The 19,424-nt window shown below is 43.0% G+C and overlaps 1 protein-coding gene across 7 annotated transcripts in view; it reads right to left on the bottom strand.

Annotated features, from left to right (window-relative positions):
- Window positions 1–14,692, bottom strand: part of LOC125441354 (calcium/calmodulin-dependent 3',5'-cyclic nucleotide phosphodiesterase 1C-like) — a 185,575-nt gene extending 170,883 nt beyond the window's left edge. For 2 of the 7 annotated variants that reach the window (XR_007245830.1, XM_048511896.1), the window contains exon 1: window positions 13,845–14,689. Coding sequence is in view for 5 of the 7 variants with exons in the window: in XM_048511896.1 (XP_048367853.1) it covers window positions 13,845–13,945 (101 nt within the window). In the remaining 2 variants the exon portion in view is untranslated. Of the gene's footprint in view, window positions 1–13,844 lie in introns of all 7 variants that reach the window. The other 5 variants (XM_048511891.1, XM_048511894.1, XR_007245831.1 and 2 more) reach the window with 4 other exon arrangements.
- Window positions 14,693–19,424: the final 4,732 nt, after the last annotated feature.

The following is a 19,424-nucleotide window of genomic DNA, read 5'->3' as shown; positions in this document are numbered from 1 at the left end:
TCAGGCTGCCATCCCTTGGGTGACACTATGCCACGTACCTTTACTTGGTGCTTTGACATAAACTGCTTTTGCCTTAAGAAGTGCTTTTGCCTAAACTGGCTGTGGATATTATAGAAGTTGCTTTTAATCGGCTTACGTGAATAACATTTGCATCTAAAGCTGTATCTCAATCTAGTGGTACAGCAACAAACACAAGCCCTACTTTGTTCTGCTCAGCACCAAAAAGATGCCTCTGGGACATCTTAAAAAGAAGTGACTGCCTCTTTTCATCCCACACACCCAAAATAAGACATCCAAGGGATGTCTTCAAAATAGGTGGCTTCTGGTGTGCTTTCCAAACAGCAGAAGCATCAGAGGAGAAAAGAGGCTGTTTCCTGCCTGACTGTCTTGCTCTCTGGTTAGTTTCACACTCAACTTGCGCCCAATGTTTTGGGCGCAGCTGAAGAGATTCTCCCTGCCGCCGTTTGCTGAAGGTTGCCCCAGGACACTTGCTCTGCAGGCTCTGATCCTGGGTGCCTTTTCAGCCCGAAAAGTACACAGTTGTACTCAGCTGGTCTGCCGATTCTGGCAATGTATAGTTCTCCTATTATTATTCTTTTATTTTGGAGGAGCTTTCTTTGAAGACACACACACACACATGAGAGAATCTTAGCCACTCAGAAGACTCCCATTGAAAAGCACTGTGACCGATGAGGACAGGTCTACTATGTACTGTCCCAATGCTTTTTAATGGGAGTCCTCCAAGTGGCTAAGATTCTCTTATGCATGTCTGCGTATCTTCGAAGAAAGCTCCTCCAAAAAATTTTTTTAAAAGGAAAACTATATATTGTCGGAATTAGCAGGACAGCTGAGTACAATCATAAACTTTTTGGGATGAAAGGGTGCCCAGGATCGGAGTCTGCAGAGCAAACATCCTGGAGTAATCTTCAGCAAATGGCAGCAGGGAGAATACCTTCAGCTGCACACAAAATGTCAGGTGCAAGCGGAGGGTGAAACTGACCAGAAAGCAAAACGGTTGGGCATTAAAAATAGGATGCAACCTGAGCTCTGCACTCTGCACAGGCAGACAGGTGGCCTGGGGGGAAAAGGTGAACTTTGAAGCATTTTCCAAAAAAGATGCCTTGAACTTACATAAAGGTGTATTGTCGAAGGCTTTCACGGCCGGAATCACTTGGGTGCTGTGTGGTTTCCGGGCTGTATGGCCGTGTTCTAGCAGCATTCTCTCCTGACGTTTCGCCTGCATCTGTGGCTGGCATCTTCAGAGGATCTGAATCCTCTGAAGATGCCAATACAAATACTGCCGTAAACATAGCCGAGCTCCCAACTCTTACTATAAAGATGTCCTGAGGATGTCTTGGGAAGAAAGCTGTGTGGCGTGCCTTCCCAGGACACCTTTTTTAGCATCCCCAGGACATCTTATTTAGGCTGTGTGGAATGGACTCCTGTTTTTCTTGAGCAAACCAACATGTTCATCGGCCACAAAAATTAATTATATCCCAAGCCCTTCATTTCTTTCCACATCTCAGCTATAAACTGAAATTTACATGGGGAAAGCAGTTAAAACAGAATCTTCTGTAACTGACATCACAGACAAAATCCCCTTGGTTTATTCCTTAGGACAGTAGCTGTGTTCCTAGGTTGTTCTCTCCTACGATTAGAAGTGGGACCCTTCTGTCCCTGAGTGAACAAAGGTACTATTATATGGCCAAATTCTTCAGAGTTTTGGGGAGACAGGGAGTGACAGCAGAAAAAAACAAAAGTGACTTTCTCACCTCAGGGAAAGAATTAACATATTCATATTTTTCACTCAAAAACTGAATAATATACAGATTGCTTCACAAAGGTGGGCTTTCTGAGAGGCTTTGAGAATCTCCAGCTAAAATACTTAAGGGACAAGACCCACTGTGTAGTAAAACTTTCAAGGATTCATTTAAGGAGATAGCCGAAAGAAAAGCTGCTTAACAAGTTGCAGTTTCAGTAGGTGTCATTTCGAAGGAAGACAGCATCTTGCTGAGCTCGGGACTTGCATATTGACGCTTATTTATATCATTCGCTGGAGTGGTCAACTTGACAAATTACCTTCAGGCAACAAAGCCTCCATTTTTTCTTCACTGCTAAAAGCCATTAAGACACAGTTGCTTATTTCTATGGAATCCAGTGGGGTCCTACATAAGCATTTGCAGTGAGACAGTGCAAATAGCTGCAGAATTTAAGGTGCTTTAGTAAGTACTGGCAACCAAACCTCAATTCCGTTTATAGCTGCTGATGCTTCAGGATATATCAGTGTACATAATGCGTGTTCACCCCTCAGCCTGCTTTATTGTGAGAAAGGAATAAACCATATAAGGACTGCAGAAGAGCTACATTCCTTTTTTAAAAAAAGAAAGGCAAAAAGAGTGCGGCGAGAAAGCTTCATTTAAGCCCCAGCACTGTTCTATCTCCTACTTCCTTTGCAGCTGTACCAGAGAGAAAGTGTAAGAAGCATTATGCATCAAGCAATTTCGTACTGGAATCTGACAAGTGGGCAGGAGGATTAATGTGGGTTTCTTTCCGCCCCCTCCTCTCAATGCTTAAGAAACTGGTGGTGCTGGAAAAGCACTGTATAATCAAGAAAGCAAAAGATGGTGACAGAAACATTTTGTTCTATTTGATCTGCTAAGCCCATCACTAGAAATTCTTCACTAGAAAATCTGAAGTTATGACCACAGTGCCCAAAAGGTGTCCAATGTTGAAAATGGGACATGCCCTTTGAAATGGAAGAGGAAGCTTCTCCCACTAACTTGAGATGTTTCAGGAGATGATCAATTCTTCAATGGCTTCAAGGGGCCACAGCTTGTGCAGTGGCATAGCTGCAAGAAACGGCACCTGCGAGTAAGTACTGAAATTGCGCCCCTCCCCCCCACAAATCAAGGCAGGTGGGCAAGCCGCAGGTGAGTCAGACAAGCAGGGTAGGTGAGCAAGTCGCAGGTGGGCAGGTGAGCAAGCAGGGAGGGCAGGTAAGCAGAGTGAGTGGACAAGTGAGTGAGGAGGGTGGGGCGGTGTGTGAGTGGGGTGGGCAAGTGAGCAGGGTGAACGAGTCACGAGCTACAGCTCACCCACCCACCTTTCTTGCCCGACTGCTCACCTGACCTCTTTCTCAGCAGTCCTCGCTTGCAATTCCAGGCCGGCATAGGGGAGGTGGGTAGCCAAATGCCCCCCCACATGACTGAGGCAAGTGGCACCTGGGTTGTGAGGCCCCCCTGCCCCCCAACTGCTGCCCTGCCCCTCCCTTGGACTAGAGCAGATAATGATGTTTCATTTCTCATTCCCCAGGTGAGAGATCTGCAAGCTTGCTGGATTAGTTTTAAATAAGCCCAGGAAACATGGAGGGAAGGACCATTGGCTAGTTCTGGCTACTGAGTGAGTTCAGTGGGAAAAAGAATATGAGTGGAAAGTGAGTAGGATTGCCAAGTCTGACTTCAGGAACTTCTCGGAGATCAAACACAGCAGAGAGAGGGGATGGGGAATCACCTCAGTTCCTTAAGTTGGTACAGTTGTACGTTTACTTTAGTGAGGTACAGGATGGGACAATTGAATAAAAGTCCCTAGAAGGCTGTCATATAATCCTTCGCCAGGCTCCACACCCAAATCTCCAGGAATTTCCCAACTTTGAGTTGGCAACCCTGAATACTGACAATCCATACAGGGACCAAATTAGATCTTGCTGAACACTGGCTCAAATAAACCCTGAACATAAGACTTTTCATTTTAAGCTCCTTCCAAAAATCGCAGAACTATTTCAGAAGATAAATCTGCATTTTCTACCTGCAGGCACTCCAATCATGTCTGAACCCCAAGTGAACACATCCGGGGCTATTATTCAGTCATTGGACAGCCAAGAATTTGGAAGGTTGAGTGGTCACATTTGTATTTTCAGCTCTTAGGGACAAAATTCTGTTCTGCAGCCAGATGACATCACAGATTCAGTTATTATTAATGTTATCAATGGAGCCAGGGCAGGGGTAGGGAACCTGCGGCTCTCCAGATGTTCAGGAACTACAATTCCCATCAGCCTCTGTCAGCATGGCCAATTGGCCATGCTGGTGAGCTGATAAGAACCTATTTATCGGAAGGTTCTATTTAAGTAACAGTTGGCTATTTCTTTGCCATTTGTGCATGTTTAATCTTCAGCAAAAGATCTAGGAAGATACTGTGAGTAGCCTTTAATTGCTAAATATTATTTATTCTCTTATACTGAGCTTACACAAACAACATTTTACCACTTACTCCACCACACATTGGCAGCACTGAAATTCTGCTTAGCATTTGGCAGGATTGTAGATTTATGACCAAGCTCACCACAATAAGAGAACTCACCCTGAGATAGTACAGACTGAGCAAATACCAGCATACTGTTTCCATCCTTCTCTCCACCCGCTGTTTACATGAACATCTTGCCAAAGCTGAAATCCCATAACAACCCGCAAGGAAAAGCCAGGGCCTTGATTCAAAAACACAGTCATTATTTTGTGGATAAGATATTAGAAATCTACATCTAACTCTATATCATGTCATGGGATTTCCACCCCCTCCTTGTTTCACCTGTCAATCACCACCCACTTTTAAAGGGGAAGGAGTGCGTAACTACCAAACAGAAATTGCTGAGGAAATGAAGCAAGCAAAATATCCTGAAGAACCAGTGTTGTGAAGAATACCATCATTTCGTGCTGTTAAATTATTTGGCTAAGTTGACATGTGGGGACTGAACAGTCTGGTGAAGCCTGTTCCAGAGAGAGGGCATAGGCTCCAGGCCTCATGAGACGATAGGAGTATGCTCAGAGAGACTGGTGCCAGGTTACCATTTTGGAAAATTTCTGGAGATTTGGGGGCGCTGCCAGGAGATGGTGGAGTTGGGAGACAGGAGGCACCTCAGCAGAGATAGGATATTTAGGAATGCCAGCCTCTAGGTGGCAGACGCAGATTTCTTCTATTAAAGTTGATCTCTAGATGTCTAAAATCAGTTCTTCAAGAGAAAATGGCTGTTTTGGAGGGTGGATTATATGGTATTATACCCTGCTGAAATTATTACAGTACAGCAGGATACTCTGTTCGGCTGGAGACCTATCCTATACACAGCGTAGTGAATAATTCAGCTGTAAACTGGAGGTCACAGAAGGGCATTTATGTATGGAACCATATTTTCTACTGCCAGTCTGAAAAGCTACTGTATAATGATATCTGAGGATCCCATAAATGAAATATGTGATTCATAAGCCCTTGTCTTGTTTGGAAAAACTGGCAGTCTTCAGATCTCCTCACTGTCATGAGCAGAAGTAATGAACGCTGAATATGCATTCAGTGTGGTACAAAAACCACAGTTTCCTTTGGCCTTGCAAATGGGTAAGTTTGCATGAGAGAACTGTCTATGGAAATGTGCACAAACACACACAAAAAGTACCCTGCATAAACAGATGAACAGCTTTATAACCAGCTAACCAGCAAATGAATTAAAGAGCTTTTGCCTGGAGATGCTAGGTAGGAATATAAGGATAGGCCACAGTTAATGTTGTTCACTTTGAAAGATGTTGAACACACTCTCTAAGTTTTCTCGTGCAAAGGAAACTAACCTATGTTACTCGGTTCCTGAATCTTCTCACTGCTCAGAGTAGTGGGAAGAACAGAAAAATATATTCTCACAAACTCAATATCTATTTTAAATGGTCCTTCTGGAAGTTTTGCCAGGTCTGCTATGCATTCCCAAATGTAAATTCTTCAACATTGCATTGTTTCCTCTTTATCTGCCTGCTTCATGCTGTATTCATTTATTCTGCAATTCCCCCCTCCTGTACTGAGTTCTGAAGCAGTGTGCTCCATGAGTTCCTTTTTCCAAAGAAAACTAAACATTTTAAGAGGGTGTTTGGCTTCCCAATAGATGGCGTCTATATGATAAAATAACAGCCATCTAACAACAGTTCCTATCTGGATAAAAGGTTAGGGAAGAAGAAGAAGAAGAAGAAGAAGAAGAAGAAGAAGAAGAAGAAGAAGAAGAAGAAGAAGAAGAAGAAGAAGAAGAAGCAGAAGAAGAAGAAGCAGAAGAAGAAGCAGAAGAAGAAGAAGCAGAAGAAGAAGAAGAAGAAGAAGCAGAAGAAGAGTTTGGATTTATATCCCCCCTTTCTCTCCTGGAGGAGACTCAAAGGGGCTGACAATCTCCTTGCCCTTCCCCCCTCACAACAAACACCCTGTGAGGTAGGTGGGGCTGAGAGAGCTCCGAGAAGCTGTGACTAGCCCAAGGTCACCCAGCTGTGGCATGTGTGGGAGTGTACAGACTTCAATCTGAATTCCCCAGATAAGCCTCCACAGCTCAGGTGGCAGAGCTGGGAATCAAACCCGGTTCCTCCAGATTAGATACACGAGCTCTTAACCTCCTACGCCACTGCTGCTCCTGAAGATGGAAGAAATGCAATACACTGGCATTATGTGTGTGACTATGTATTTACATGCATATGAACTAGAGTAAAAAATAAATTTGGGTTTTTAATTTTTACCAAGCTGGGCCTGTACATTGTGTTTTTATTTACTGACCAGTGTTTTATTTAACGAATTGATTGATTTTTGTGTTCTACGTATGTATTCTTTAAATATTTAGTTTGTTATACACTCCAGGAGTCTTTTCTGGAGTTCTAGGCTCAAAACTAGCTAATCAGAGAATCGAGAAATGTATCTTTCTTCATGTTCAGAATTCAGAGGTACAGGAAAGGAAGCTCATACAAAGAATTTTGGTGCAGGGCTGTGTATACCAGCAATAATTGAAAAACACATCCACACCTACTCCAAAGGTAAAACAGGGATTGTGTTTTGAAAGAAACGGGTATCAGAAAGGAGGGGGGGTGAAATGACGGGGGCATTCATGATTTAAAAAGAGTCAACCACTAGGAAAGAGAGGCTCAGGGAGAGGGGGAATGACATTGCATAGTCACTTCCGGGAAATACCCAGAAGTGATGTCATATCATTGACAAAATGATGTGGAATTCAGACACAACCTTATGGTTGGCAACATGATGCCCCAATGCCCAGAGCCCTCCGGGGGTTGGGCGGTATAAAAATCCCATAAATAAATAAAATAAATAAATAAAATGGTGTGACGCTTTCTTGTGTGCACGTGTGATCGTGCGTTTTGCCCTGCAGGATTGTAGCTGGCAACAATATACTAAAATAATAATTCTTTTGTTTCTAATGATCCTTGGCATTCTCTCCCAGAAAATATAAATTTAGGAGTGGGCAAACCAGCTGCCCCACTGCTATCAAAGAGTGATGTAATCTTATGACATTGGAAGCAGATATGCTGATACAACTCATTTAGGATCAAGGAGTTGGAGTCATTTACAAATTGTGTTGCTGTGCCCCAGTGTGCCATAAGGTGAACTAGTTGTAAAAATGCATGAATATACAGCAAGGAAAGTGGTTTAAAAAATTGCATATGCCTGCATACATTTTGCATCCTAAAATGAAGTGGTATAATTTCATAAGGCACTTTTGTTCCAGCATCATTAAAGTTCCTTAGGAGATAAAATATTTTGCAGCAAACTTTGCATAAGTTTGTCTGAATCGCAAACTACAGTTTATTGCCTGTTCTCCAAACTTTTTTATTATTTTAGTTGAGAATCCTGGTTTGCAGAATGAACAAACTACAACTTGCAATTCAAACAGACTATGATTTGGCCACAAAAGTGGAAACGTTAAATGGCTCTCTAGACATTATATACAGTAAGCCCTGTGATTCAGAGTGATAAGCAGCAGTACTGAAAGCTCTGCTGAGATTCTGAGTTCAATCGCAGCGGAAGTCAGTTTCAAGTAGCCACCTCAATGTTGACTCTGTCTTCTGTCCTTTCGATAAAATGAGTATTCAGCTTGCTGGGGTTTAAGTATACATGGCCAGGGAAGGCAATGGCAAGCCACCCCGTAAATATAGTTTGCCTAGTAAATGTCATGATGCTGACACCCAGAGGGAGTGGGATCAACGAGTTCTCACCAATTCCTGAGAGTAGGGTTACTAATTATTTGTGTGTGCGAGGAGGGTTACTAGTAGGGTGGCTTTTCCGTTAGAAATTCCATTAGGTCCAAAGAATCACTAAAAAAAGTCCTGTTGGCTTTCCCTATGTGGCTGGTGGCGAAGGTAGAAAAGCAGGATAATTGATTCTCCCTGTTGGGCTGTTTAAAAAGCATGTTTTAGAAATATAGGTAGAAGTTCCTTGTTTAAGGAGAAAGTGTCGCTTCTTTTGATTTTCTAGAAACAAAATTAAGTATTTGAAAGGCAGTATTAAGTATTTGACAGGCAGTCAATTAGAGGGGAGAAATGGATAGTTTCTGTTGGCCCCAGTAGATGATAGGACTTACCATAATGAGTTTAAATTATGGACAGAAAGATACCAGCTGGAAATTAGGAACTTTTTTTACAGTAAGAGTTTTTTACAGTAACAGAGAAATTATTAATGCCCTGCCCCCATCATGCCCCGCCCATCCTCATTGGTGCTATGCCACTGTTTGAATCCCACCACCATTGGAACCTGTTACTAAAATTTTTGGATCCCACCACTGGTGACACCCCATTAGTGAATAATGACTATGTGGTTGCACAGGGGACTACCTTTACCAGACATTCTATCCTTATAAATTGGGAGTCGGTTTTTCCATGTGCAGCTTCCCTCCAAGCAAACCAGAGTCCTGAAAAATCAGGTTTTAAGTTTGTGTGTATGGCAGCTGTGTGCACATGGAAAATCCATGCATTGCCCAACTTACACGAAAAGGTGACTGTGTCAGGTATATCATGGAGACCACATGTTCCCAGTATACATAGTTAGTGAACTTCCAATTCATATGAACATTGCATCTGAAGAAGGATCTAGGGCAGTGGTGGCGAACCTTTGGCACTCCAGATGTTATGGACTACAATTCCCATCAGCCCCTACAATTGGCCATGTGGGCAGGGGCTGATGGGAATTGTATCCTGCTATCTGGAAGTCTCAGAGCTTCGCCTCCTGAATCTAGGTAGGAACAATCTCCTCAGCAAGGCTACTCAGAAGTAAACCTTTTTTTTAATTCAATGTGACTTACTTCAGGAAAATCATTCTTAGGATGGCAGTATTAGCTGCCAAACCATATGGACTTAGAAGGTGGTATGTGAGCCGAAGTCACGTTCCTACTATGGTTATACTATTAAAATGCGTTTAAATTTAGGCAGGACCAGTGAGCTTTTTTTTTTTTATGTCCTGCTTATTAGCAACAAATTAAGGTGTTATTACCATATATTGCTGTATTGTACTTGAAGAGTTAAGGGCAAATATTTAGTCAGTCAAGGCAGCCAGTCTATTATCACCTATACTTTGGGTACTGAAGAAGGATAGGTGACGTTAGAGAAGGGAAGATTTTTTATAAAGAGTTTTCTTGAATGACCCACCAGCAACACCAGCTGGGGTACTCCAATAGGCTTTCTGGGCAGCTGCTATCACAGTACATTCTCTTCTAACAACCTTTATATGGTTTCCCACTAACTGCACCAACCAGCTCCTCGCACTCACTCATACAGCCTGGGAACTCTGCACCCGACACCACGGACTTCCTTCTGCATGCTGGGAGAAAGGCAGGATGTACAATTTTTTAAAGTAGCTATCAATACTGCCTCTCTCACAGTGGTTTCTCATTGAGTAAGAATGCTCTGAACAGAGGAGCTCTGCTTGGTCATTTGTTTAAGTGGCTTGTTGCTTGAGTCATCTGGGAATGCCAGACTCAATTTGCGCTTTGTCCTTCAGGCATGTCTGGCCTTGGTCGTGCTCTTGCTTCCTGTCCTCAGTTCATGGCATCCTAATTATGAGCGAGGCTTGCCGGCAGGATGCATTTGTCTAGTAATTGAAGGACAGCTTGGAGTGAAGAATTTCACCTTTGTTCCAAAAGGGCATGAGGGCTTTGACAGAGCATCATCCGGGGGTTTTAGGCTTCTGGGATCCAGAGGCTGAATATCACATGGCACCCATTCACCACGGGGCAAATTACGACAGTGAACTTAAAACCATTTGGCTGGTAGTTTGTCTGTTATCATCACACCAAGCAGTGAGGAAATTCAGATAACGTTCCAGCTTCCCTCAGATTTCCTCACCAAGCAAAGATGTGTGATAAAATTCTCATTGCTTGGCAGGATAATACAAGCAGCCTCTAAAAGCTGCCATTTCACTTCTTTGTTACACAATGCCATATGAAATGAACTCTTCCTTACAACTTAAGCAAGATGAACAGACAACTAAACTCAACCTGGAGTGGGTAGTTGCTGGGTAGCTCACTTGGCATGCTGTTCTGTGAACACAGCTGTAAGTCACTACTAGATCAAAGATAATAAAGGATGCATACAGATGAAGTTTTGAATCTACAACATGGTGGACAGAGTGGGAATGGAAAAGGGCAAAGACACTGTTCATTTCTTCCTATGCTCTCCCTTTCAGTTGGTCATTGGTCTCCTCTTTCCTGCTAGTAAGGCTCTTTGGCCCCATCTGAACATCTGGGTACCTGCCATCTGTCACTCACCCATATGGCAGAAGCAACCAGTCCCCATCAACACTGATGATGTGCAATCTGGCTATCAAAGTGCGTAACAACAGAAGACTGTTTTTTTGCCCCAAGTGTTTGTCAGAACTTTGTGTGGAATGGGACTTTTGGGCAGTGGCTAATAGTCATATCTTTGTGCCACAAGAGTTATGACTGATGAAATCCTCTCTTTTATACAATGACTGAAGTTACAACAGGTCTGTCTTCTAATGTTTTTGAGCCTGCTGGCTCCTTTAGAATTCTGACATAACAAAATGGCTGTTCCAGGAGGTGAAGTCAAACACAAAATGTCAGGAGGAAGGAGGAGGAGGAGGAAGAGGAGAAAAAGAAAAAGGAGGAGGAGGAGGAGGAGGAAGAGAAGAGTTTTGATTTATACCCCACCTTTCTCTCCTGCAAGGAGACTCAAGGTGGCTTACAAGCTCCTTTCCCTCCCTCAGCCCACAACAGACACCTTGTGAGGTAGGTGGGACTGAGAGAGTTATGGAGAACTGTGAGTAACTCAAGGCCCCCAAGCAGGAATGTAGGAATGAAGAAACACATCTGGTTCACCAGATAAGCCTCTGCAACTCAGGTGGAGAAGGGGGGAATCAAACCCGGTTCTCCTGCTCTTAACCACTACACCATGCTGGCTCTCAAGAAGCAAGGTTACACATAGCTGTAATAGTAAAATCTTCAACATTTCAAACAGAATATCTTTTAATTTGCACAGCCAATTAGATCACCAGTAGCAAAACAAAAGCCCTGTTGGGAACCTGGCCCCAAGAAAGTGGGTAACGGGAAAGGAGTTATGGGAGCCATGATGCACAAACAGGTTCAAACTTTGAACTCCTGCCATCAGTACCCTTATTAGACTGCTAAAGTTCTGGGTTCCTGTTCCCTGCCACCACTCAAGAGGTTAACAGGCAGGGGAAAGGTGGGTGCAATTCAGCATCACACCAACATGCAATGTTACTGGAGGTGTGAAACTAGAAGGAATGTTATCACGTTGGCACAACTCTTTAGAGTTTACCCAAACTCTATGGTTTAACTGCAGAGTTTTGGGTGATTCCTAGAGTGTTTCCCTGACACAGCAACATCACTCTTGGTTTCATGCTGGAAATTACATTGCACATTGTTGTGATGCCAAGAGGAGCACTGTAAACAAAACCCTATGTATGGAAAATGGAATAGAGGCTACAAAAAGCATGATTTTGCAGGAAGAACATATAAACAACAACATGGAGGAAGTGAGGACAAAGGCCTGAAAATCCCCATGGTGTGTGTGAAACCTAGGACATTCAGCACTTCAGAACTAGTCACTTATATTGCGATATCCAGAACTGAAAATTCACAGTTCTTTTTGATTCCTTGAAACCTACTTCAAAAGTTTGTCACTCAATCATTCAACCACCTCACCCTAACTCTTTACAATGGGCATGACTGCATTGACAGCAGGCATAAATACTTAGAAGTATCGTTCCAGTGTCTTTCCCAAGCAAGAATAGGCACTTCTGAGGTAGATCTGTTTTACACAATCGTATTTCTGCTTGACTGACATCCTTTGCCAGAGTGCTCAGGTTCACTCAGTCTAAAACTGCTCTTCAGAGGTTCACTATGCTGAAATGATGTCTGACCCACTAATGGGTTTATTTGAATCTAATGGTGTGCTACCCTGGAAAAGCCAGAGATTGGCCACAGGCTTGCAGCATGCCACATCCCTCACTAGCAAAAGCAGCACAATTTATTTTTAACTTTTTAAGTTTAAGAAGATGAGAAGCATTATACTATGTACGGTTTTGCATTTGTGCACATGTCCTGGCACTACCCAAAAGAGAGAGGGAGAGTGTGCGCACTAATGAAACAGGGATCATATACTACAGAATATACGGGGGTTTCTGATTTCTGCTTCCCCCTGTAACAGGATATCACTGAATAAAATGCAATTCTTTTGAATTAGCTTTGCTCTGAGTTCATGAAGGACTGCAGCTATGGCTACCCAGCCTCAACACAATATGGACTAGCCCAGTGTTTTTGACTAGAAAGGACATACAGGCATGTCTGACCATGAGGGATATTCTACTCTTGCATAGCATGTTTTAGATAATCTTGGCCCAGATTTATAATACCCAAAAGCGAGATCTTTAAAAAAAACTAAAACAGAAGACAAAAAAATTTTGTTTTCAAAAGCTGTTCCAGTTGGAACTGCTGTGAGGCAACCTGTCACTTGAGCTAGATTACATTTCTTCACAAGACAGACTTCCTGGAACAGACCCTCAGAGTGAGGCACATTCATTTCTTGTCTCAGGCAACTTTTTTTTCTCAAAAGAATTTCACATTCCTCGTAAATCACACTGTCGCCAAAAGAAAAGAAAAGCAAGCCACCATGCTGAAAGAATGTTTGAAGTTTAAGTTTCAAACAGAGAGGGGGGGGAGAGATTAGGGTTCTTTTGGGCTCTGTATTTTCCCAAGCATCTCCTTAGAGACAGTCTGGAGTGTGTACTTAAAAAGCAACGTTCAGTTCCAAACATCCATTCAGTGTGCTAATCTCTCTTACGCTTGATCAAAAACAGAATAAAGGAACAGTGCACTGCCATTAAAACATATGTAATATTTCTAATCATTATGTCCTCACACACAGAAACAAGATAACTGTATTTAGAGAAATAAGAATATGGAACATTGCGAAATAATATTACTTTTTCTCAGGTATTTCCCCTGTTCTCTGTCCTGCATGGCTACAGATCTACACTACAGCACAAATTGTGCTCACTCCAAAACTCAGCATGAACAAACAGAAGCTGAAGCATTGATTAAAGTATTAATAAAAACGGGCATGATTTTCCTGCCGTTAAGAACGAACATCATCTGCCTCTTTTTTGATGTTTGTTCAAGCGGCCGGAGTCTCTTGCCAGCGCTGTCTTATAGGAATGCATGAGCAAACATGAAGGTACCGGTAAATGGAAATGGGTACATGCAGCTTAGTTTTAACATGCCAGGAGTTAGTTTTATATGCCAGGCAGATTTTGATGGAACCTTGCAATATTAAACTATCATTTTCTTGAGCTCCCCTAAGTGACATTTCATCACTGTAACACGCATATTTCAAAGTGTTCAAAGAAACCAGATGGGTATCCTGGAAGTGACTGGAAGTTATTGGATATACAGTACGCAGGTGTGGATGTCATTAAACTGCTCGGAAAAGTAAATAGCAAAAAAAAGAGAGAGAGCTCTAAAATCATGCCACAGAAAGAAAGGGTGAAAAGAATGAGGAAAAGATAAAAGTATCACTTACAGTCCTCGGAGACGAAGCCATATCTTCTCTATTTGCTCCGGCTGAAGGTATTTCAGAGAGTTGCTCTCAAATTCTTCGATCTCCTTTGTAGGTGACTCCATAGCTCTAAGTTTTCACTTTGATTCACAGGTAGAGAGAATGGATGCACCCCTCGAAACATGCACACACTCCGCTCTTTTTTAACACTGGCCAGAAGCAGCAAACATTTTTCTGCTTCCAAATACTCCCCCCCCCCCCACTTTCCTCACTTGGATTAGAAGGCGTGTGTGCAACCAGCAAGAATCCCAGGTGCACACTGAGGGCCGTTGTGGTGGCTTGCCATGGTCCTCAGAGCGATGGAAAGGATTACAGGCTGATCTCCAGATTGAACGCAACCACAGATTGGGGTTTTGAGGGTTTTTTTGTACAATAAGCCAAGAATATAATCAGTGATACCAGCCGAGGGGTCTTTATCAGGGGCAAGGGAGGATGGGAAATCTTGCTGATAATTAAGCTGTCTGAATGGGAGGCCTGAAACTATTGGCAGCTGTACAGCTCTCAATGCTTTGCTATTTGCCGGACTCTGAGTCTCTGCTCTGTGCTATGAAAGGCAGCTCTCATTCCTTCTAGTGCTGAATCTCTCTCTCTCTCTCTCTCTCTCTGCTATACACACCCACAAATGCCCTCCTCTTCTCATATTCTTCCACTTACCAGCCGCTCTGCTGACTGGCAAGAAAACCGACATCTGAGGAAAAGTCGTCTGTCATCACAAGCCTGGCCAATGTCTCTTTCATTCTTTTTTTTAACATCACAAAAGCAAAACGTTTACACACACAACTATACGGATGAGACACACACACACACAGAGAGAGAGAGAGAGAGAGAGAGAGAGAGAGAGAGAGAGAGAGAGAAATCCCTTAAGGGGAATGGCTGCCTTCAATTAAAATTGAGCTAGCAACTGAGTAAAGCAATTCCACTAATGCACCTCTGAGAAAGTCATCTGTTTGAGTGCTGTCAGCTTGCCTTCCTGAGCAAACAACATAAAAGAGGGAAAGTTATTGTGTGAATTTTTTTTTAAAATAAGATCCACGAACTATGAACCATGTCCCAGTGAGCAAAATAGCTCATTGCTACTAAATCTGTTAGTTATAAAGCACAGTGACAGAAGGTATCACTATAAGGGCAAGTGAATGGTGGGACAAGTAATTGAAGGAAGTCATGAAATCCACCTCTGAAAATGTTTTTTTCAAAAAAAAGTGTAAGTATCTTGGGATAATGCTTCATAGCGGAGGACTGCAGTGGATGGTCCCAGTAACTATTTGCAAATCTGGTTTTCCACAGGTTAAAAAAAACCCTGCAGATTATACATGAGAACATTATTTTAGTAGCAATTAACAATGTCCAATCTACAGCAATTGGGCCTAAATCCACTTTTTAAAAAACACAATATAGATTGGAACCACAGCACCTCACCTTACCTCCCTTCCCAAATGCCAGTAGATACATAAAATCTCATGAGTCATATTATTATTGTTTATCTACTATTCATGTATTCCAATTGTATGGAGCCTATGGACTAGGAATAAAGGTTCGGTCCTTCTTCTTCTTCTCATGAGTCATAAAACAAACAAAAAAATCTTATCTATATATATACAACTCTATCAGTGCGTTTTTCTGCTGACAGGTAATCTCCCAAACTACTGGACCGATTGCTTTAAAATTTTCACCCAACATTGCATTCGCGTACGGCCAGGTTTCCATACCGTTTCTACACCTCCTGTTGTGTACATGTCACAACTGTGCCAGTTATTGTGTACATGCCACACCTGTGACAGTTGGAACCACAGTTCTGTTCCACAATAGCTTCATCTGCTGGCCAGTCAAAGCAACACCCTCTGGATACAAGGGAAACAACCATGCCTTCGCTTTGAAAACCGCTACCATCTGGAGTGAAAAAGATGAGGCCCGCCATCTGGACATGGCCCACCCACCCTAGCGGGGGAAGGGGAAAGTGAGGGAGAGTCCAGGGGTTTGCTGGACCAAACGCTCTGAAATTTGAACACAATGTAGCTCATGCCTCCCAGCATGTTTTAAGCTAGGTAATTCGCCTGCAAGGGAAGGGAGTGAAAGAGACAGGGCCTGCCACCTGGACATGGCCCACCCACCCTAGCAGAGGAAGGGGAACATTAGGGAGGGACGGGGCGGGGTGCCATGCAAGGGAACGGGAGAGAGGGAGGGGAGCCTAAGGGGCCCCTTGCCCCTCCCCTCCCTTGCAAGTATTGTGCAATGACACATGTTCAAACGGTTCACTTCCCCTTTTCTTTCTTTTCCACTTCACCAGACTGAGCCACAGCAACGCGTGGCCGGGCCCGCTAGTTTGTATCATAAATAGATACACTTGTAGCCAAGCTGTGGTCTCCCCACCCAGAAAAGTGTATTCATCACCCTCCTATTCATGTTAGACTTTGGCTCTTTCCACACAAGCCCCTGAAAAATGTTTTGCAAATATTTGCAAAACATTTGCAAAAACCCCTGTTTGTCCACAATCACCTCCTTGAAAATTCTTCCTGGCTGCCATTCTGTTGTCGTTCCTGCGTTTGGTTGTTGTTGTTTTTAACAGATCTGCAGATTTGATGCTATGAGGCTTCAAAGCCTTGTGCTGCAATTCTCTATGAATCATTACCACATGGCTGCATAGACATGACCCCCCCCCCCACAAGCAAACTCACAAAATGGTGCCAATGAGGGAGTTCAGGGACTGCAGAGCAGAGTGGAAAATGCTTTAAAGAATTCTGCACAGCTAGTGAAAACGGTTCTACAAAAGGAACACATCCAAAAAAACATTTTCAGAATGTGCTTTTCATGGATAATGGGGGACACAGTGAATTTTCCATTCAAATAAAGAAAACCAACCTGAAATTATATCTTCAGTTACACGTGTAAAAGTCTGCCACCCTGAACCTTTATCAAGCAATATGCCCATTTTAAATTCTCTTCCCTGCACAGAGTTAGTCATTTTTCAGGATGTGTTTCTATACCACTTTAGGTAAGGATTGACATATGACTGCTTTCCTTACATATGGATTGACATATGACTGCTTTCCTTTGCTTTGATGGAAAGTCTCTATCTGCAATATCTTACATAGTTTGAATATGGGACACAAAAACACAGTCAGGGGGATCCACTTTCAAATTATATGTTCAAATTAATGGTTCAGCTGAGGAACAATAATTACATCTCTAAACCAGTGCATTTCAACATGACTCTTCCTTGGTCGTTTCTGCATGGTCCTAATATCCCTGGTTGAGCAAGGGAATATCCCGGTTTGGCCAAGAAGGTCATACTGTTCCCGGTCCTAAAGCAGGTTTGTCCCTCATTTTTCCCTCATCCTGAGATTTTAAAAAATTGCCAATTTGGCAATTCTTTTAAAAAATACCGCATTGAACCCGCTACCATGCAAACACCACAGGAGCAGAACCAGTTTATTTTCCCCGCCCAGCCACCTGATTTCCCTGACCCGCCACCTGTCCCCATGATCTCTGCACCTGATGTCATGTCAGTTTTCAACTCTGCTGAGCTGCCGACTGTTGCAGCCCGCCCTTCCCAAACCTTCCACCAAGCACATTTTCTGCTCATGGTGTAGACCGGGTGCCATTTCGCCTGGGTTAATCAGGAGTGGAGTCTTAAAGTGTTCCCATTTTCATTTCTGTTCATGTACTGGTTGCTCAGAGCACATAGCTAGGGAGATGTGCCCTTTGGGCCGACTGTTAGTGGGCACATCACAGGGGGAGAGTCTCTCGTTTTCCAAAAAAATATGAGAACGTGAGTGGGAATGTGATGTGATGCTGTGCCCCATTGTTTTTTGCTACCACTTGCCGTGTTGAGGCCTGTGCCGGGCCCTATCCAGAACTGGGGGAAAGGGAGGGTTTTGTTTCCCCCCACTCGCTGTGGGCCAACCAATCAGAAGGAAAACCCTTTTTGTGGGGGTTGCAATGGCCCAAAACGAACCTTGGGTGGGAACCGGCCAGTTTGAGTTCAGTGTTAAGGCGGGGTTAGCAGTCCAAAAACAACAGCCAATCAGAACGCGGGATATTGGGGATGTTTGCGCTTGCGCCGATATGCTTGCAATGTGAATAGAAAAGACCCAGCTTGTGCGAAACAAACTGGAGTATTTCCTCCGGTCTTTACTCAGTTCCTTCATTGTAACGTGCAGCTATGTGAAGGGAAAAACCAGGATAAAATTCACCTGGATTGTAAGATACTGATTGTAACCTGGTATATTTGTGCCATGCAGAAACGGCTATTTGTTTCTATTTGTTTGTTTCTAAAGTGTTTCTATTTGAAGGGAAAGAAAAGGAAGGAGGATGATCAGTGGGTGGAAACAGAGTAATGTGCGACAAAGGAGGAAACCCCTTTCCGCACAAGCATTTTAAAATGCTTTGAGGCAGGAAATAAGACATTTCCTCCATAGAGTTTTGCATTATTTTTTCCTTTTACATTCCAAAAATGTTTTACTTCCAGCCTCAAAATATTTTAAATTAATCCCCTTTTAAATTGATTTTTTAGCCTGAAGCATTTTTTACAATGTTTTCATTTGCTGTGCAATCTATTTACTATGTTTGCCAGGCCTCTCTGCCATCACTGAACTTCCTCGGTGCCATTTTATCACATCACTGGGCTCACTCTAACTGGCTTCCAAAAGTGAGTCTTTAACTAGGTCTTTAGTCCTTTCCAATAAGAGTTGCCACTTCTAGGTTAGGAAATTCCTATAGATTTGGGGGTGGAAACTGGAGAGAGTGGTGTTTGGGGAGGTGAGTGATGTCTGTAGGCATAATGCTACTGAGCCCACCTCCTATAAAGGAGCCCTTTTCTCCAGGAAAAATGTTCTCCAGGAAAAGTAATCTCTGCAGTCTGGAGATCAGTTGTAATTCTGCAAGATCTCCAGGCTTCACCTAGAGTTTGGCAAGACTAGCTCCAGTCAGCAACCCTTGACCTACCAACACTCTGTGGCCCCTTCCGCACATGCAAAATAATGCATTTTCAAACCACTTTCACAACTGTTTGCAAGTGGATTTTGCTATTCTGCACAGCTTCAAAGAGCACTGAAAGCAGTTTGAAAGTGCATTATTCTGCATGTGCGGAATGAGCCTGTATTTATTTATTTCATTTATACACCCCCAACCTCTCTCCACAGGGGATTTGGGGTGGCTTACAAAATATGCACTAAATACAAACAAAATACAAATGCAATAAATAGAGCAATAAAACCAATTAAAACATCAACTCATCAACAAATTACACAGAGAAATTAAAACAACTGGCCAGTAGAGTGACAGATGAAAAAATGTGGGGGAAATCACTGTCACTTCAAAGGCACAACATCACCATAGAGAGGGTTTCACTCGAATCCTAGAGCATTGGCCTGACATAATGGCATCACTTCTGGGTTTGCACCAGAAGTGATGTCATGGTGGAATAATGCCAATTTGTATCGCCTCCCCCAAACCTCCCACCAGTCACCAACACTTGGCTGGCAATCCTTTTCCAGGTTCATCTTCCCAGGTCTCTCCTGACACAGTCAATACAAACCAAATCTCTTC

This window comes from Sphaerodactylus townsendi, linkage group LG11 (assembly GCF_021028975.2).
Source record: "Sphaerodactylus townsendi isolate TG3544 linkage group LG11, MPM_Stown_v2.3, whole genome shotgun sequence".
NCBI lineage: Eukaryota > Metazoa > Chordata > Lepidosauria > Squamata > Sphaerodactylidae > Sphaerodactylus > Sphaerodactylus townsendi.
Note: the sequence above shows the minus strand (reverse complement) of the source record. Positions and strands in the feature narration are given on the sequence as shown.